The sequence below is a fragment of the Ascaphus truei genome, chromosome 2, assembly GCF_040206685.1.
Source record: "Ascaphus truei isolate aAscTru1 chromosome 2, aAscTru1.hap1, whole genome shotgun sequence".
NCBI classification, from domain to species: domain Eukaryota; kingdom Metazoa; phylum Chordata; class Amphibia; order Anura; family Ascaphidae; genus Ascaphus; species Ascaphus truei.
The window spans coordinates 15831316-15850689 of NC_134484.1; the positions used below are offsets into that span (position 1 = coordinate 15831316).

A 19374-nucleotide genomic window follows, 5' to 3' on the forward strand; every position below is an offset into this window, starting at 1 on the left:
ATTTTTTTTTTCCCCATTCAATATGTGCATCAATACAATCTGCACACTGACAAGTGATTAGCTAAGCTGCAGATCGATCTGTTCTCCTGTAATCGATCGTTTGAATTATTTAATTCGGTTCTTGCACAGCATTGTGGGCAATGTAGCCCAGCAATATCATGTGACTGGGCAGTTATTAGATACAATTGGTGCACTGCTAGAGAGAGGGCGGGGCCCAAGAGCAAACGCATATCAGAAGGGGAGGGGGGCTGTCACTTTGAAAATGCTTCATACATTAGAAACATTAAAAATCTCTTTAAAAAAAATATATATATATATTTTTTTTAAATGCTACAAGTATTTTCTCATAGTACAGAACTGATTTATTAAAAAAAAACACATGTAAGATATTGCTTGAATTGCTTCCTTAATGAGGATAAAAACTGCACCTTAATATTGCATACTCATACTCATTCAGTATTTGCTCTTGTTTGCTCCAGAGAATGAAAATGAGCAGAGACCGTAATCATAGAACAAGGCTAACACTGGGATAATAAAGCACATGTACAGATGCAAGTGTCGGTTTTGGCCCAGATCCTGAGGAATTCCATGAACACGTCAGGGAAAATCCTCAGCCTAGTCCATAGACGCTGTAATGGCCCATTTGTTTAACACAGAAGGAGTCCTGGCATTTGAATGGTATTAAATGTATTGAATCGTATTATATGGTCCCTGAATGTTTGTGATGTAAGAGTGTGTGTGGTCTACAGTGTATACAGCGCCCACAGAGTATACAGCGCTTTATAAAAGGTGTGTGTGGAAGGGGAGTGTAAGACAATTATAGCTGTTTTCACTGTGGGCGCTTTATAAATTTACACACACACACACACACACACACACACAGTCTTACATCACAAACATTCAGGGACCATTTAATACCTAAAGTCATAAATCACATACTGCACAGGGGGGGGGTTAGGCTTCACCCACAGATAACATTCCAGGCTGCCCTGTTGGAAAGTTTTAAAAAAAATCTTCCTTTATCAATTGTAACATCCCCCGAAGAAGAGATCTGTGTATCTCGAAAGCGCACAAAAATAAAAGCCACAGAACGGTATTGACTATTTGTTATTGGTTATTATGCTCAGCTAACACGATACAGATACCTACACACACACACACACACACACACACACACACACACACACACACACACACACACACACACACACACACACACACACACACACACACACACACACACACACACACACAAACACACACACACACACACATACACACACACACACACACACACACACACACACACACACACCATGTTTGCTTTCAGATCAAAATATTTGTTGTGTGTTGGCTTTGCCAGAATCTAAATAAGTGGTTTAAGATTTTCATTTTAATTATGTAAGAAAAAATCTAACTTATTTTTGGCCAAACATATTTGAACTTTGATCATTTGTTTTAATGTTCAACAAGTTAAAAAAATCACAAAAAAATGTAAACAAAGAAAAAATGAATTTGTAGAAGAGGTTTTCTTGGGTTCTGGCTCACTTCGCCTGATCTTCGGGGACGAACTTTCGAATAAGACTAGAAATTTAGAAATTTAGAACGAACTTTAGAGTTTGGGGAGTTCGTGTTTCGGACCTGCGAACGTGCTTATCCTTAGATATTATACAGTTATTCAGTAATACTACTACAGTACTACCATTAATACTACTACTTAATAAATACTACTACTTACTAGTAATACAGATAAAGCATGATTTATCTCCACCCTGCCCTGCACTTGGAGCGGATGAAGTGCGGCCTGATCACAGTCAAGTGCAGCGCAGGGGTGAATCAGCGTGGAAGAGCTGCGCAGAGAGAAGCTGCATCTCCCTGCGCAGCTCTTAGAGGCAGTAGTAACTGCTAAGGTAATTATGGGATTAATCCCTCCCACTACACTCCTGAGAGCCCTAACCACCCACCATGGGGGAACTGCACGCTGCAACCACCTCCTCTATCCCCAACAAACCGGTTACTGCTGTTTAACCCCTTCAGTACCTTAGAGGCTAGCCACTAAAGCAATTAAGCTACTTTTATTTTTATCACATAGGATTGAAGCAGGGGGTCTCCGGAGCTGAACCCCATTCATTTCAGCCGCGGGGACCCCCTGCTTCCCAAAGGTACAGGCCCCGGTATTGGGTGCCGATATCTCCTGCAAGTTTAAATGTCTCGGTCATATGGGCCGTGATGTGGGAGAATTAAACTTGCAGGAGATACTGGATACTGAACCGCATTACTTTCAGGTCCGGGGACCCCCTTCTTCCTGAGGTACAGGCCATATTATGGAGTGCTGGTATGTCCTGCAAGTTTAATTCGTCCGGTCAAGTGGGGCGGGAGATTTAAACTTGCAGGAGATACCGGCACCCCATCCTGGGGCCTGTACCTCAGGAAGCAGGGGTTCCCCGGACCGGAAAGAAATGCGGTTAAATTCGGGAGACTCCCTGCTTCAGTCCTATGTAATAAAAATAAAAACATTGAGATCGCCTGTTAGAGCTGTGCAGGGAGAGGGACCGAATCTGTCTGCTCTCACAGCGCTGCTCTTCCAGACTGGTGCAGCCCGGTAGAATGAACACAGCTGGAGATCCATTCAGAAGCAGGGACCAATGCTGTGTTAATCCTGATGGGAAATTAGTGTACTAGGCTTGGGGAAACTGCGGTTGAACCTCGGTCAGCCTCCATTGAGCTGCAGTTTCCTTGTGGCTAAAATGTTTATAAATCATGTTCCATCTGTACTCCACACTGTGGAGTTTGGGAACCCCTGTTTGCCAGATTCATAATGATGGTTTTGAAATGTGCAACCACTCACTTGAGTTATTTCTCAGAATAAGACATTTAAAATGAACTAGCCATGCTCCATGTAGTCTGAATCTTTTTGATCCTTTTTTTTCAGGATTTTTTTAATATAATTGTAATATAATTGTAATATTCATTACATTTCCACAGTGCATTATTCGGTGGTACATTTTGTTGAGTTTCTGAACCAGAAAATCAACAATAATCCAGACAGAATATTAATAAGTATTAAAGATATCAATTTATTCCATCACAATACAAAAAAGTTAAAAACTTTTACGTTTCGAGCAACGTTTGTATGTTTGACAAAGAGCCATGTAAGCTCAAAACGTCCAAATGTTTTACTTTGTAGTATTTTGATGGAATAAACATATATCTTTTATAATTGGCGGGTGCAGAGGCTTCATGGATTAAACAATTCTTTTCAGGCTAGATAGATATTCCTGGTCTATCCACCAGTTCCGCAGACAGATAACTGGTTTGATCTTTTCTTTATATATGTTTTGAATGCTCCTGACTAATATTTTTTGTTTACAGTATATTAATATATACGTTTTTCTTGGAAACAAAATAAAGGCAATTTGGACACAAACACATGGTTTAACTATTTAATATACATAGTCATGTATGGAAACTATTTCCCTTAGAAATATCAGCCATAATCTTAGTCGGGAGAAAGGCAAGGTTTTTAAAAAAAAATAAATATAAATAATTTGCGTTATGTAGAAACATTTTTTTTTAATGAGTAATTACCTCAAAATTACTTCTTGAAATGCTATTCACTAGACTCAGATACTTGTTGATATCAGGCTACCACCATAAAAACACCTTTACCAGACTGGTATTAGGCCTATCTTTACTATGCACTGTATATAATGGTCATTATATACATACAGTAATAACAAAAACTGTAGGCAACCGCCAATAAGGTGCTAAGAACTCCATCGCAAACAATGTATTATATTTACCATTTAGTGAGCCAGGTGGTCATTGAGACATGGTTGACCCATACCTGGTTACCTGGGCTTCTGGAGGCTCCACGTTGAAACTTTATTATAACAATGTTTCATTATGTTCAGTTCTGTTTATTGTTGGGTGGTCGTGTTGTATATTAACCACTAGGACACCGCATAGGATTTGGTAGCCCCTCTGGAATTGAAGGGTTAAATGACTTTGCTGGAAAGATTTTTATTCTAATACCTATGGTAACAACGTTTGCTATTTACGTTTGTGGTATCGATGGAGGAAATTGTAACAGTGACTGCGGATCTCCTCCGTTATCGCAAATGACACACATGGAAAGGGAGGTCAGTACCTCATGGTTATTACCCATATAATTCTAAGTGAGTAGATGTGAGTGTCTCATCCAGTGAGAGAGACTGAATTGCTGAGGGAGAACTACTGCTAAGAAGACATCAAAAGTTGGTTACTTTAAAGCTGCAGTTCAGGCTTTTAAAAAAAATAAAAAATTATAGTTTTTTTTTACTTCAATAGTTTCATATGGGCAATTTCTACTTACCTAAAGAACTGCATAGCTGCTGGCCAATTCGTTCTCCGTCTATTGATCGGCAAAGTTTGGCGACATCTTTAAATATGGGGAATGTATTTCCTCTGTTTCTGTCACTCAGTGGAAGCTCATGAATATTCATGAGCACTCCTGCACTGACATGTGCAAGAGGGAGGGCAGGGCTCACAAAGGGGTGTGCCAGGGCTTGTGACAGGACATGAAGGGGCAGTGCCTTAGCAAATGGTTGTTAAAATAGAATACAAGAAAATTGGTCTTTCAAAGTTGTTTTTTTAAAACAGAAAATGCTAAAAGTATTTTTTCTTACTACATAACTGATTTATTAAAAAAAACACACATGCAGGATATTGCCTGAACTGCAGCTTTAACAACCTAAAGGCGTACTATTAGTACACACAATTTGAGTTGATATACTATATAGTTATAGAATATATCTCTATACTGTATATACAGTATTACACTATGTGTGTCTTTTTCTCTATAACCTCATAATATGCTGCTGCCCGTGAGCCTGGTAGATATTACGAATATCCTGTCGTCAGAGATTATATAAGAAGTATCCTGACACCAGACGTTTCTCAACAACAGTCTGGTTAAACTGATTAACCGAGATGCCTGTTTTACCTTACTAAATGTGAGTGCATTACCATCTTTATCTATATCGAATACATACAGAATTACACTATTGTGTTCTTTTTCTTTTATTTCCATATCATCTGGATGTGAGTGCGCATTGGATCCTCCTAGTCTATATAATTCTAAGTGAATTGGTCATTAAATCGGAAAGAATAGCATACGGTAATATTCCTTCCTGAGTCCCAATGAATTTAGGTCTGTGCGTTTATTGCACCAACAGACAGTTTTCTTTGCATTGATAAGCTTTCCCCTTAATTTAGGTGGACCTACTGTAAATATATTATAGTATATATTTGAGTGAAATGTTTACTAAACTACTGGTTTTCTTACTGTGGTCCCTAAATAACACTTCATGGTTTATGTTTTGTACAATCCTACACTAAGGTGTCTTACAGCTTAGCTACTGTATATGGCTTAAGCTGTTGTCACTGTTTAGTAAATACAGTACTGTATACTGTATACAGTACTGTGTACAGTACAGTATCTAGTGTACTTGTAATGTGTGTAATACATGTATAGAAATCTACTGATAAGCACAGCTATGAAAGTATGGTGATTCTTCAAACAAAGGACCTTTGTACTAATGAAACCAAAAATGCAGCAAAATAAAGCAGCATGACCAAATATTTGGCCTTAATTTCCCCCGGCAGTCCTAAAGTAGTACAATGGATTATTTAATGCTGAACGGGAAAACTGCAATACTATCAATTGCTCATTTTAAATGCCGGAATCCTAAATGAGGGAGTCTGAGGATTCAGAGAATTGTATGAACGCTTTCCTCTAAAAGTAGAATTTACTGTAGATCCATAACAAAGGATATAGCTATGAATATTGAATGAACTTCGAGTGAGTTTTTTTTAACATTGGTACAAGTAATTTGGTGAAGGTGAAAGGTGGCACTGTGTGCTCATTTGCATGTAATTTCCCAGAATCCCTGGCTACAGTGGAAGCACTGTATGCTGGGAGATAATGGGAAACGGCGGGGTTGCAGACCTGTCTGAGACATGTGAATGTGCTCACAAGTGATATTTTTATTTGCTGTACAAGTCCTTTAAAACTTGGGCTCTCGACAAATCTATATAGAACATGTATGACCCGTATTCTACTTGTTTCACTAAGAAAATGATCACATTCAGATGTGCTATACAGAGATGGGGTGTTTAAAATAGATGTGATTTTAATATTTGGTTTCCCAGGGAAATGGGAAATTAAAATGGCCACCAACAGCATAGCTGCAGGTGAGCTCATAAACTATGTGTACAGTATCACTATGATGTGCTTGTGTGTACCTCTCACTGATTGCTTGCGGCAGCCGGTAACTATATATACCACCCGGCACGGGAGTGAATTTTTTTGTTAAGAAGGTCAAAGTGGAGAAGGGGGGAGAGGGGAAGGGGAGGGAGAGAGGGGGACGAGGTGGAGAGAGGAGGGCGAGGGGAGAGGTGAGGTCAGTTGGTGGGAATAAGAAATCAGCAGTTGTACATGAAGTGACACGATGGATTTGTTTTGCTATAAAATCAATGTTAAGAAAGGTGTTTTAGACATGTTTGTAAGTGTCAATGTATCAGAATAATGGTCACTTTTTCCCTGGTGTGTTAGCGTGAGTTGTGAGGGAATGATTATAGGAGGAGTTAACTGACAAATATATTACAATGAGATTGTATACCATTTTATGGCAGCCTGTGTCATCTTGTTCCATTGTATGTGTGTCAATGTTCTCTGCCAAGTCGTTGGTGCTTCTTACCTATTTGAGGTGCAGGATATCCAAACTGAAACTGATCATCCGCATCTTCTTTTTTCTTGTTATCGATGGACCTCAGTGATTGACTTCTGGAGTCATAACGTCCACTGGCTACAACAAAGCAATGGCGTGCATAAATATCCTGATTATAATATTATTCCGTCCAAAATTTGCAACATTTTCTGGAAAAAGTTAGATGGCTTCCTATGTTTGAGGTGTGGTGCATATTGGCCCCATATTTACGAAGCAGTCTTCTGCCATGTGGCACCTTTAGGAGATGGAAGACACGTAACCACCCATTCTGCCAGGAGACTTCTAACTTTGTAAATATGGGATCTTATCTCAAATGTATCTGGTTTAGTGCAGTGGTTCTCAAAGTGTGGTCCCCAAGGAGATTAACAGTGGCCCCTGAACCTAATATATATATACATACACATAGTGTACAGCTGCAGCAGCCGGTTTTAGACCATTTGCTACGGAAAATCTGTGATTATCTCGCAGTAACGCCGCGAGATTTCTGCAGTCAGACTAATGGCCCATCAGATTAACACAGCGCGGTTCCCTGCATTTAAATGGGACCTGCGCTGTGTGTATCCTACCGGGCTGCGAGTCCCATTCAAACGCAGGGACCCCCGCTGTGTTAATCTGATGGGCCATTTCAGCCTGCTCTGGACCATCTCACGAGTTACTGCGAGATAGCCACATATTTTCCAAGGCAAGTGGTGTAAAACCAGCAGCTGCATCTGTATATATATAACTGTATATATCTGTAGACATAAATATATATATATATATGTATATATTTAAACAAAAATATCCTCACCGGGCAGACTTTGCAGCAGGCTTTCCAGTAAGAACGAGACAGCACACAAGGTAAGACCTTTAGCACTCCTTTGAGAAAGGCCCTGTTTATAGGACCGAAACTTCTGGCTTTTGTGCCACTTACTTGCAATACATATTGGAATTATCTTACCTTGTGTGCTGTCTCGTTCTTACTGGAAAGCCTGCTGCAAATTCTGCCCGGTGAGGATATTTTTGTCTATCTTACTACTATGGGACAAGCACCAGCAATTACTATCATATACGAGAGTGCCATCTGTTTATATAAATATATATCTATTATATACAAATATACATATATAGATGAAGGGAGATAAGTGTACAATAAGTATGGTTGGCTTCCAAACAATTGTTAACAGTGAAATGGTCCATGACATGGAAACTTTGGAGAACCCCTGATATAGTATATAACATGTTTCTTACCTGTTTCTAGTTCCCTTTTTAAACGTGAAAACTTTTCCCCTTACCACCACATATATTCCAATATTTCTTCCCTTTTTATATTATTAGTCGCCAACTTCCCTTTACGTTATTGTAATACCGATGCAGCCACCAGTATTAGAACACTTACCTGAGAAATTCCTGGGAGATTCTGGGGCAGTCTCACAGTAAATGCCTCAACATTTCTGTAAAATTCTTAATGGCCCATCGGATTAACACAGCAGGGGGGTCCCTGCAGTCCCATTCAGTTTGCAGGGACCCCCTGCTGGGTTAATCCTATGGGCCATTAAGAATCTCACAGAAATGTTGAGGCAATGTTGAGGCATTTACTGTGAGACTGCCCCAGAATCTACCCAGGCAGAGTTCTAATACTCATTGCTGCATCTGTAGGTGTTGATTCATCTCTATCAAAATGCCTTCTCTCAACAAGCCATGTGACCTACTGTATACAGCTCTCCTTTCACTCATGCTGGGACCTAAATATACTTAATGTACATTATTGCTCCAACTGTCCTACGTTTCTGCATGAGCATTCACATTGAAATACTAAACACACTTACAGTGTAATCATACTGTATCTCATATTTCGCTGACTAGACTGCAAGCTCTTCAAGTCAGAAATGCTGCTCTCACTGCATTTATTTCTGAAGGACTCCCTCCGTTTTGCCAATGTTAAGCTCTCTTATTGTAAAGTTGGTGTTATTACCTCTATATAACAAAAGTAGTAACAATGATCATTGTCACGGGAGATCAGGTTATTTACACCTTTTTACCGGGATCATTCATTGCGCAAAACAAGGTAATGAAATAAATTGTAATTTATTCAGCATAAATTCGTTTACACACAATGATACACAAAATACAGACAAAAAAAACACAGTTACTTTGTGACTGGGGTGGAAAACTAGACTATCCTAGGTGCAGGGAACTCCATGAGAGAACTACCCTGACCGGGACTTAGTCTAGAATCACTTGAATCTCAAATCGGCATAAAACTCCATACACCACCGCTATGCTCTCTTCTCAGAACTTAGTCCCTTCTGACTGCGAGTTAGTCAAAAGACACTACGAAACTGATTGGCTCATCGATTCTTATAGTATTCTGAGTTGCATTCACAAAACGTAGCAGCCAATCAATGCGTGGGAAAATTCCCAAACAACCAACCAGAGCCAAGCCGGCTAGAAAAGCTGGGTCAGCGGGAAATCTTAAATAGACAAGGGACATGCGCAAGCCTGCCACCTGCCACCTCTCTCCCTGGCTATCTCAATGCCACCCACTGGACAGGCTCTACCAGCTCTGGCAGAACAAGTGGCATCCCACTGATGCCATTTATCTCCGGACCTGGTATTCGCTGACCACATGCTTTTCACACCTCTTGGCATCCTCTGGCTGCTCTGAACTCAGATGTCCAACAGGCTTAGCGGCACCTATGGGTTAGCTCAGGTAGCCTGTTTGGACATCGGTTCCGAATGTAAAAAGTCTTGGGAACAAGGGACAGAAAATGAAAAATGTTGTAGTTTTATTTCTATCTGCCTTATTCCCCACACACTTTCTCTTGGACTCAGTCTGGACTCCCACAGTCCCTCCTCAACCTTATAAGTGGTTGGGGCACCCACAAATCCTATACTGGTTGTGGGTCACCTTGGCACTAGCTGGGGTACCCCTCTTAACCCAGGGATTCTTTCCGCCACAGGAATACATGTTTTATCCCTGTGCCTCATTCTACTTTCTGGGCTATGCTGAAGCATAGTGCCCTAGTGGTGAGTCGTGCTTGCGTTTTCAAGGGGAGATATGTCAGGGACAATGTGCCTACATGTATCTGAGAATCAGGCATGATTCCCGGGTACATTTATAGGTGAACCGACAATTCCCAACCTCCTAGGCACCTTCTGTTAATGGTTACTCCACAACCCCCCACCCCCCCTGAAACTCATACCCTAGCTATCCCTGCTTGATGGCATGCCCAGAAAGGGAAAAAAAAAAAAAAATACTTTTATTACATACAGTATAACAGAATGGTACATTGTTACTGGACCCAAGGGCTAACTCTCTGGGACCATAATACACGATCAGGGGTAACCAAAACGGTCTTGACATTTATTTGAGAGCCTGGTTACCCCCTTCCGTCACACCACCCCCTCAAGATGAAGGCTCTGAGGCAGTAACCTCGTCAGGTGGCTCCGCAAGTCTGTATGTCCTTGAAGCTTTTAGGTCGCTGGGGATTTCCTGTCGGGAAAGTCCTTCGGCATTACCATGCTCACTACCCTTCTTGTTCTGTATGGTAACGTCAAACTCCTGAAGGGCTTATCTGTGAACAGAACCCTATGCTGCTCTAGCATAGCTCGTGCTTGCACCAATTGGGATGCACTGAGCTGAGACCCTATCTCTACCTGCTCCACTGTGCCCCCTTTCCTAGCTTCCCCTGGGAGGTTGGGCAGAGCTTGACTCGCCGGTTTCCCCATTCGTGGGCTACAGATGGCCATCACTGATGGCTGAAATATTCCTTCAACATATTGATATGGTATGTCCTATGTCTCCCTGTCTCTACATCTAGCTGTACAACATAGTTGCACTCGTTCATCCGCCGGAGAACAGTATACGGGCCAGCCCAGGCAGCCATCAGTTTGTTCTGCCGAGTGGGCTTCAGAACAAGCACTTGCTTCCCAGGGATGTACCCTCTGCTAGGCATGTTGGTCTGAGCCTCCCTGAGGTTAGCTTGTGCTAACCCCATGAGTATTTCTAACCGGTCCCTGACATCCACTACATACTGAAGCACAGAAGCATCAGTAGCAGTGGTCGCCCCTTCCCATCCCTCATGGAATAGGTCAAGCTGTCCCAGGACCCTGGGGCCATATAGAAGCTCGAAGGATGAGAAGCCAGTGGACTCTTGCGGTACGTCTCGCTATGCAAACAGCAAATGCTGCAGGTGTGACTACCAGTCCTTCCCTTCAGCCTTTATAAATGCTCTAAGCATCTGCTTTAGGATAACATTGAACCGCTCACATAGTCCGTTTGTCTGGGGGTGGTAAGTGATCGTGGGCTGGTGCTTCACACCGCACGAATCCCAGAGACAGTGAAGGAATTCCAACATGAATTGCGACCCTTAATCAGTTAGAATCTCACTAGGAAATCCTACTCTAGAGAAAATCACTATCAATGCCTTAGCCACTGTGCTAGCCTCAATGGTGTTGAGTGCTACAGCCTCAGGGTACCGGGTGGCAAAATCCACCACCGTGAGTATGTAGCGCTTGCCAGTCCAGCTAGGGATCTTCAGGGGTCCCACTATGTCCATAGCTGACCATCTGTCCATCTTCGCCTGGTGGCACTAAACTTACAGTAAAAAAGGGATAACCAGAAATCCTGGAGCCCAAAATGAAGACATATCACGTATCTAAGGAGGATCAAGGGAAGATCCTCTATCGGTTGAGCAGCATCATTCATTTGGGCCAGTATTTCATTGGGTTTTTTTGGGTCCACATTCAGACACCTACTATTGCTACTATCTGAGTTACTTAGCTTTACATAATTTATAGGGAGCGCCCCAGTTCGTGTTTTTACTTTTTTAGTGAAAACAGAGAACCTGCACATTTCCTGCTTTGTGTAAGTCACTACTTGTTTTGAGTGCTCGCAATCTACGAGTTCATCTTTATACAATAAATCCACACAGGACTTTATAGCATAAAGCTCAATGATCCCACCTGTGCCACAGTAAATAAGGCCTGTCAAGGGAGACCAGGTTATTTACACCTTTTTACTGGGATCATTCATTCAGCAAAACAAGGAAATTAAATAAATTGTAATTTATTCGGCATAAACTCACTTACACACCATGATACACAAATTCGCTTACATACAATGATACACAAAATACAGACACAAATACACACTTACTTTGGGACTGCGGTCGAAAACTAGACTTTCCTAGGTGTAGGGAACTCTATGAGAGAGTTTTACCCTGACTGGGACTTAGCCCGGAATCTCCTGGAACCCAAATCGTCATAAAATTCCATACACAACCGCTACGCTCTCTTTTGAGAACTTGGTCCCTCCTGACCGCAAGTTAGTCCAAATCTCCTGGAAATCAAATTGGCATAAAATCCCAGCGGCGTCCGCTACGTTCATTTCTGAGAACTTGGCCCCAAAAAGCTGGACTTAGACTCTGGCAGGCAGGCTTTCAGGCTTGAAATCAAACCCGGGTCTCTGCTATTTGCACAGAAGCAACTTTGAAAAGCCCACTCACGCTCTTACTACCTGAGACTAGTAGTTATAGTATTCTGAGTTTCATTCACAAAACTCTGCAGCCAATCAATGCGTAGGAAGCCTGCCTCATTCTCCTTTCTGTGCTGTTCTGAAGCAGGGTACCCTAGTGGGAGTCGTCCTTGCGTTTTCAAGGAGAGATATTGCCAGGGCAATGTGTCTACATGTATCCGAAAATCAGGCATAATTCCCCGGTACATTTATAGGGGAACCGACAACTCCAGACCCAACTACCTAGGCACATTCTGTTAATGGTTACTCTGCAAAAAACCCATTGAAACTCATACCCTAGCAATCCCTACTTGCTGGCGTCCCATGAAAGGGAAAAAAATCAAAAAATATGTTTATTACATACATTATAACTATCTGGGACCCTTATAAAAGGATCAGGGGTAACCAAAACAGGCTTGACCTTTATTTAAGAGCCTGGTTACCCCCTTCCATCACAATCATTTTCAACAACACACCATTCACTCTTAAAACCAGCTGTAACAAACACAGATAATTGGTTTATGTTCCAGAATAAGATAAATATAAGACGCAGGCATGCGTAGTGGAGTCTTTTCCGTATGTAGCACACAATTGAGGTGTTTCTTTGTACAGTATTTAGCATTCTAGAAATTTCAGTGACACAAAATCAATGAGTAAATGTTGCCTTCCTCATGCACGTGGTTGCATGCATCAGGTGAAATAAAATGCTTTTAAAGTGGCTGTATTATTGTAACAGTGTACCCACTGGAAATCAATGGTATTCAGACATTTTTCAAAAACAAAAACTCTTCGATTTTCAGTGTATAAAGAATGCTTTTTCCTCGCAACTACTTTTGCGTTTAAGAGTTTGTGAGTGACAGTCTGCAGAATCACCATACCACACGCCCCAACCAGTCTCTGAATACCGCATTTTTAAAGCAGTATTTCGTGACTAGAAAGAAAATAAACTGAGAAACCACTTTTCCTCTGTGTCTCCCCAATCCCCATTTTATGAAATTCCTCTCGCAGCTTCAGTACCGTCCGTCACCCACTTCTTCCACTTCTCCTGCACTTGCACTAGTAATAGAAGTACTGACCTAAGCTGCTAATGAACACTACCATAAGTTTGTGTAATTATGGCCCATTAAAGTGAATAAGTACTTATTTATTTATTTATAAAATATTTTACCAGCAAGTAACACATTGAGAGTTACCTCTCGTTTTCAAGTATGTCCTGGACATAGAGTTAAGACAAATAATACATGGTTACATATATTATTGATGACTTTATTGATGACTTAGCACCGCTTAGTAAGCATGGGCTTTATTCAGAAATCTGTGCTAACTTTAGAAAACCTTTTAATTTATGAGTACAGTAGGGCCCTGATTTGGGATCAGAATAGATGGCAGCACTCACAGTTAAAGCGCTGTACCTTCCTGTCATTACATATGAAACATGTACTGCACTGTAGTGGAGGCATTGAAAACACAATCAATTGCCCAGAACTGCACCACCAAGCTTACAATCAGCTTTGCCCACATCTGTATGGATTACCACCAGTAAATAAATATGGGCTCCCCAAAAGGGTTAGGGTTAAGATAATTTGTTTAATACATTAAAAGTAACCCAAGTAATAGAGGGAATGCAAGTGGTCATGCTCTGAAGCTGAAGGTTTGTAGGCTAAGGGAAAATGCAAAGAAACACTGTACTGATTCACTGATGAGCAGCAGGTTCATGAAACAACCTCCCTGTAGATGTGTTGGAGGTTAACAAAGCAAGATGAATCCAAAGCTGTATATAAGAAAATTAAAGCCACCCTGAATATAGAGAATCCAGAGGGCCAGTGCCGCCCGAGGCTTCATATCTGGTAGCACTATCCACATACACAGCTGCCTTAAAAAATAACATTGTGCTTTTGGAAAATTGTCCAATGATTACCCAATAGGACCTAGGTGCAAACAAATCTCATTTCGATTTAAGCCAGAAGAATTGTACTGAAAAAGTCTGGTGGCTGAAAGGTCCACATTGGATTTATCGAGCTTATTTAACATATTATGCGCTGAAGGAGCTGCCTTACTTTGAATTCTCCTCCAGCATTTATAGTATTAAAGTCTCTTGATATCTATCAATGTTGACAATATCTGACTGCTAACCCAGTCCTATTTGTTAGGCCAATTTATCAATAATGATCGTTGAAACCACTACTCCTGCTATGGTATTTACATAAAGTGGTTTCCAACTGGTCCTATAATTTATAATATCTTTATTGAGGCGCTACATCTGGTAGCTGCAGCGTAGTCCAACAGATGGTAGAAATCTCCTTGACTCTATTATAAGAAAGATCTCATTTAGTTCCTTGCCTCGAGCAAGAAATAAAGAGAATTACAGTTAACTCTGAGCACGTCATCTAAAATATATTTAGGGCTGAATGTCTACAGCTGCTGTTGGAAAAGGCAGGCTAAATCCCAAGCCTACAGCTTCATTCAGGGCTCTTCCAGGCTCTTGCACTTATACTGTCTGTGGTCAGATCCCTTTTGTGTCACAAACACTTTCTACAGCCAGGTAAACCGAGAATTAATGTGAACCTTAAAATGCTACAGAAATTAAATTGCGTAGGTCTTTGTTGCCAGTATTTTCTAACCAGCGTTATAATATAATTCATCATTTGTCAAAGTAAGACACTTTAAAGCCCATTCATTTCAATGGGCGGTAAGGTACCTTGTGGCATAGCTCTTCTTAGTACAAATGGGCCTACATGCCTTCCTCTATGTTATGTACATTAAAAGCAGAGGTGTCTCCATCTCATCAGTCATGATGTCTGAGACAGGCCAATCCCACAGTGCTTGATAAGGCCTGGGAATATTTACTGATTTATTAATTGTTTGTTGCATGCTGTGAGTGATTCACTGATTGATAAGCTCAGTAATAGCCAAACCATTATATTTAATATTCAAGGACTCCATTTCCACAGGCTCAGTACCACAAGAATGTAATGGAAAACAAAATTATTAGTAATAGTCAGCATGGATTTATGAAGGATAGATCTTGCCAAACTAACCTTATTTGTTTCTTTGAGGAGGTAAGTAGGAATTTAGACCAGGGTAATGCAGTTGATGTGGTCTACTTAGATTTTGCAAAGGCTTTTGATACGGTTTCACACAAGAGGTTGGTGTACAAAATAAAGAAAATTAGACTCAGCAATAATATATGCACCTGGATTGAAAACTGGTTAAAGGACAGACAACAGAGGGTTGTCATAAATGGAACTTTTTCAGGTTGGGCTAAAGTCGTGAGTGGAGTACCTCAGGGATCGGTACTGGGACCCCTGCTTTTTAACTTGTTTATTAATGACCTTGAGGTTGGGATCGAGAGCAAAGTCTCCATCTTTGCTGATGGTACTAAATTGTGTAAGGTAATAGAATCAGAGCAGGATGTAATTTCTCTTCAGAAGGACTTGGAGAGACTGGAAACGTGGGCAGGTAAATGGCAGATGAGGTTTAATACAGATAAATGTAAGGTTATGCATTTGGGATGCAAGAATAAAAAGGCGACTTACAAATTAAATGGAGATATATTGGGGGAATCCTTGATGGAGAAGGATTTAGGAGTGCTTGTAGACTGCAGGCTTTGGGCCTCATGCAGAGAGCATAGAATTTTCAAATTGTCGAATTTCATAAAAAGTAGCTTTTTTGGAGAGTTTTATTCTCCATATGCAGAAAAGTGCGAATTCTGCTATGTTTAACATGGATGCGTGTGGCGAGTTTGAATGGAAAAGATGCGCGCTTCAGAAATGTGTAAAAAAAAAATCGCGGCTTTTTTTTCCCCTTTGCTATACACGGCGAGCGCCATCTTATTGCCAATATTTCCTGGCGCGGCAAAAATGAGAAAATCGCGCCATTTCCCTGGTGCGAACAGCCGCTACATGCCGTTCGTACCTCTCTGCATTCGGAGAGTTTTAAAAATGGCGAGATGGAGGTTCTCACCAGCCGCGAGGCGAGTTTTAGCAATAAAAAAAACAAAATGGCGCGTTTTTCGTAACTCGCCATTTTATGCCGGTTTCTGCGCGAAATTGTACAAAAAATGGCGAATTTTGAAATAACGATGCTCTCTGCATGAGGCCCTTAGCAATAGTGCCCAATGTCATGCAGTAGCATGTAGTATCTAACAATAGATTTGTTAAAAAAAAGGTTGGGCATCTTTTTAGATGGGAAAGGTATACAGGGATATACCAAATAAGTATACATGGGAAGGATGTTGATCCAGGGATTAATCCAATTGCCAATTCTTGGAGTCAGGAAGGAATTAATTTTTCCCCCTAATGGGGTTTTTTGTTTGCCTTCCTCTGGATCAATAATAAGTATAGATATAGGATAAAGTATCTGTTGTCTAAATTTAGCATAGGTTGAACTTGATGGATCTATGTCTTTTTTCAACCTCATCTACTATGTAACTATGTAACTATGTAACTATGATTGATACTGATCATTAGTGTAGTTTACGAGATTTGTTCATGACCTCGCTGTTCTCTTCTTCTTCTGTGCCCATTTGCATTGAGAAGAGATTGGTGAGGTCGGGACCAAAAACAACATGTTTAAATCGGCACAAAAGAACTGAATATATGTATTATGTGTGATGAGCTGAGGTGTACACAGTGCTGTACATAGAAGTTTATCCTGCACCATTGAGCTTACAGTCTGATGCAAAGAAATGCAGTGAGAGATAAAAGGAGTCTAATACGGAAAGAGATTAGGTGACCTGACAATACATTTCTTACATCGACTAATTCAGGGGTGGCCAACTCTAGTCCTCAAGGGACACCAACAGGTGGATATTCCTGCTTTAGCGCAGGTGGCTCAATCAGTGGCTCAGTCAGAATGAGACACCTGTGCTAAAGCACAGATATCCCTAATATCCGACCAGTTTGTTGCCCTTGGGGAATGGAGTTGCCCCCCTCCTAGACTAAATCAATCCTGCTGCATTTGATATATATATCATATATATATATATATATCATATATATATATATATATGATACGAACCAATCCAAAGACCAGTAAAGAGACAGCACACCGCACGGGGTTAATCCAAAAATCTATATTCACAACATGAAATACACGTAAGCCAACGTTTCGGTCCCACAGAGAGACCTTCCCACAGAGAGGAAGAGACCTTCCTCAGGGCCGTGCATCTGCTATTATAACCTTTTCTACTGCAGTGTGCTGACTGACCTTCATGTGTATATATATATATATATATATATATATATATATATATATATATATATTGGTCTATGTAGCCTGCTCCAAATGTGGTGATAAATGAATACTAGAATTCTACTGTATTCACAAAGGTGTGATCAACATTTCCAGCCATTAAAGTACCTGCACATTACTGATCATTAGCCTATTAAAGAGGCATCATGAACAGCAAAAGGGCTGATACACTCCCTCCTATAATTTTCGCTGTACTTCATGCGTCAACAACAAGAGTCAGAGGTAAATGCCCAACAAGCTTTCCATTAGTTCTTTCCAAGGTTACCACTACAAATCTACTTCTCTAAGATGGTTTTATGGGGGTATAACTTTTATGGCTTCCCCTATGCTACAGTACATTATACCTAATGAGTCTAAAGGCATCCACAAGTAGCACGCTAATTACAAAATAATTTCAAATGATGGAAGAGGTAAAAAATGCATGAAGTAATTTCATCCAATATCACCCAAATCAATTTCCACGTGAATGCCTGGCTTTGAATTTTGGTCGTTCATTAATCCATCTCAAGATATTCTGCACATTCTAGACTTGTGCTTTCAAACCACGGGGCCGATCTGACAATCTAATCAAAAATATATCACTGTAAATTTAGAAAATGGGAATAATTATAATCAAAACCAGTCTTGCATTAGCTAAAATGGTTTTCCTTCATAATATATAAAGCACTTCTAAATTAAAAAATGAGGCGAGTCGGGACCACATCTGCCTAAGGAAATTTGATTTAATTATCAATGGTTTTTTTTCTTCTTTCTTTTCTCATTGGAACTGAACGCCAGCCGCAATTCTCTTAGCATTATTACAGTCACATACTGTTCAGAGGAGAGATATGAACTGCTGAAAGTTACAATTAAATGGATATACTCCGGTAAAAAAAAACTCAAGACAAATAAAGTACATGAAGAAATTCAGATCTTTAAATGATTTTTGACATTGATAGAAACACAAAAAATGACGGCAGAGTAGAACCACTTGGAACCGTTTGGCCAACCTTGTCTGCCCATTTTCCTCTTTATTGTGAAACCTTAAATACTATCACTATATCCTTTGGTTTCTTACATAACTTCACATATTCAAACACTGTAAATATTACTTCCACAAGTTTATTTATGGTATTTATCAAAATTCTAAAGCAAGATTAGAACCAAGAGAGTGGGACCAATGTTTGCCACAAGAGTGCCCACCGCCCCTCCTCCAGCTGAGAGATAGTTCCTGATATACTGTTATGTTTTGTAAGTAAGGCAGCTTCAAAGCCTATTGAACAGGTGCTGAAAACGCACAGGGGGTCTATGATATAGGGTGACCAGACATCCCGGTTTAGCCAGTACAGTCCCGGTTTTTAGGCCTCTGTCTCTTTTTTTGGGCTGCTGTCCCGGTTTTCTATCGGCGCCGGACGCTCGTATGCATGCGGGATCGGCGCATGCCAGCCGCACGTTGGGGATCGGCACATGCAAGCCGCGCATGTACATGCACGACCGCTCCTAATCGCGCATGCGCAAAAGCGGTGGGCAAGTGCCAGTCACGCATGTGCAGAAGCAACTGGCAAGTACTCATTGGAATGTGTCAATCGTGCATGTTCAGTCAACGCTCATCGTTCATGCAGTCACGAGTTTTGTCCCGGTTTTGCTGCAATTCTGGGGCAAATAAACTGCAACATGAACCACAGGAAAAAATCCTATTATTTTCAATGAAACATTTTCTTTGATACGATGCAGATTTTATTGCCCCAGAATTGCACAACTTTTGCATTGAACCTCATTCATGCAAATTGTCTATCTTTATTTAGTGTTCAAAGTATGAGCAGCTTCGTTGGTCCTGGAGAACTGTGTATATCAGTTATAGGTTGTCATAACTCT

General features: G+C 40.8%; 1 protein-coding gene across 8 annotated transcripts in view; it reads right to left on the reverse strand.

The window, feature by feature from the left end:
• The window catches only part of ADGRB1 (adhesion G protein-coupled receptor B1), a 553612-nt gene that overhangs the window by 285907 nt on the left and 248331 nt on the right, over positions 1 to 19374 (reverse strand). For 6 of the 8 annotated variants that reach the window (XM_075581569.1, XM_075581558.1, XM_075581572.1 and 3 more), the window contains exon 4: positions 6741 to 6848. The exons of the other annotated variants lie outside the window; for them this stretch is intronic. In XM_075581569.1, the coding sequence (XP_075437684.1) occupies positions 6741 to 6848 (108 nt within the window). The remainder of the gene's footprint in view (positions 1 to 6740; positions 6849 to 19374) is intronic. 8 annotated transcript variants of the gene reach the window in all.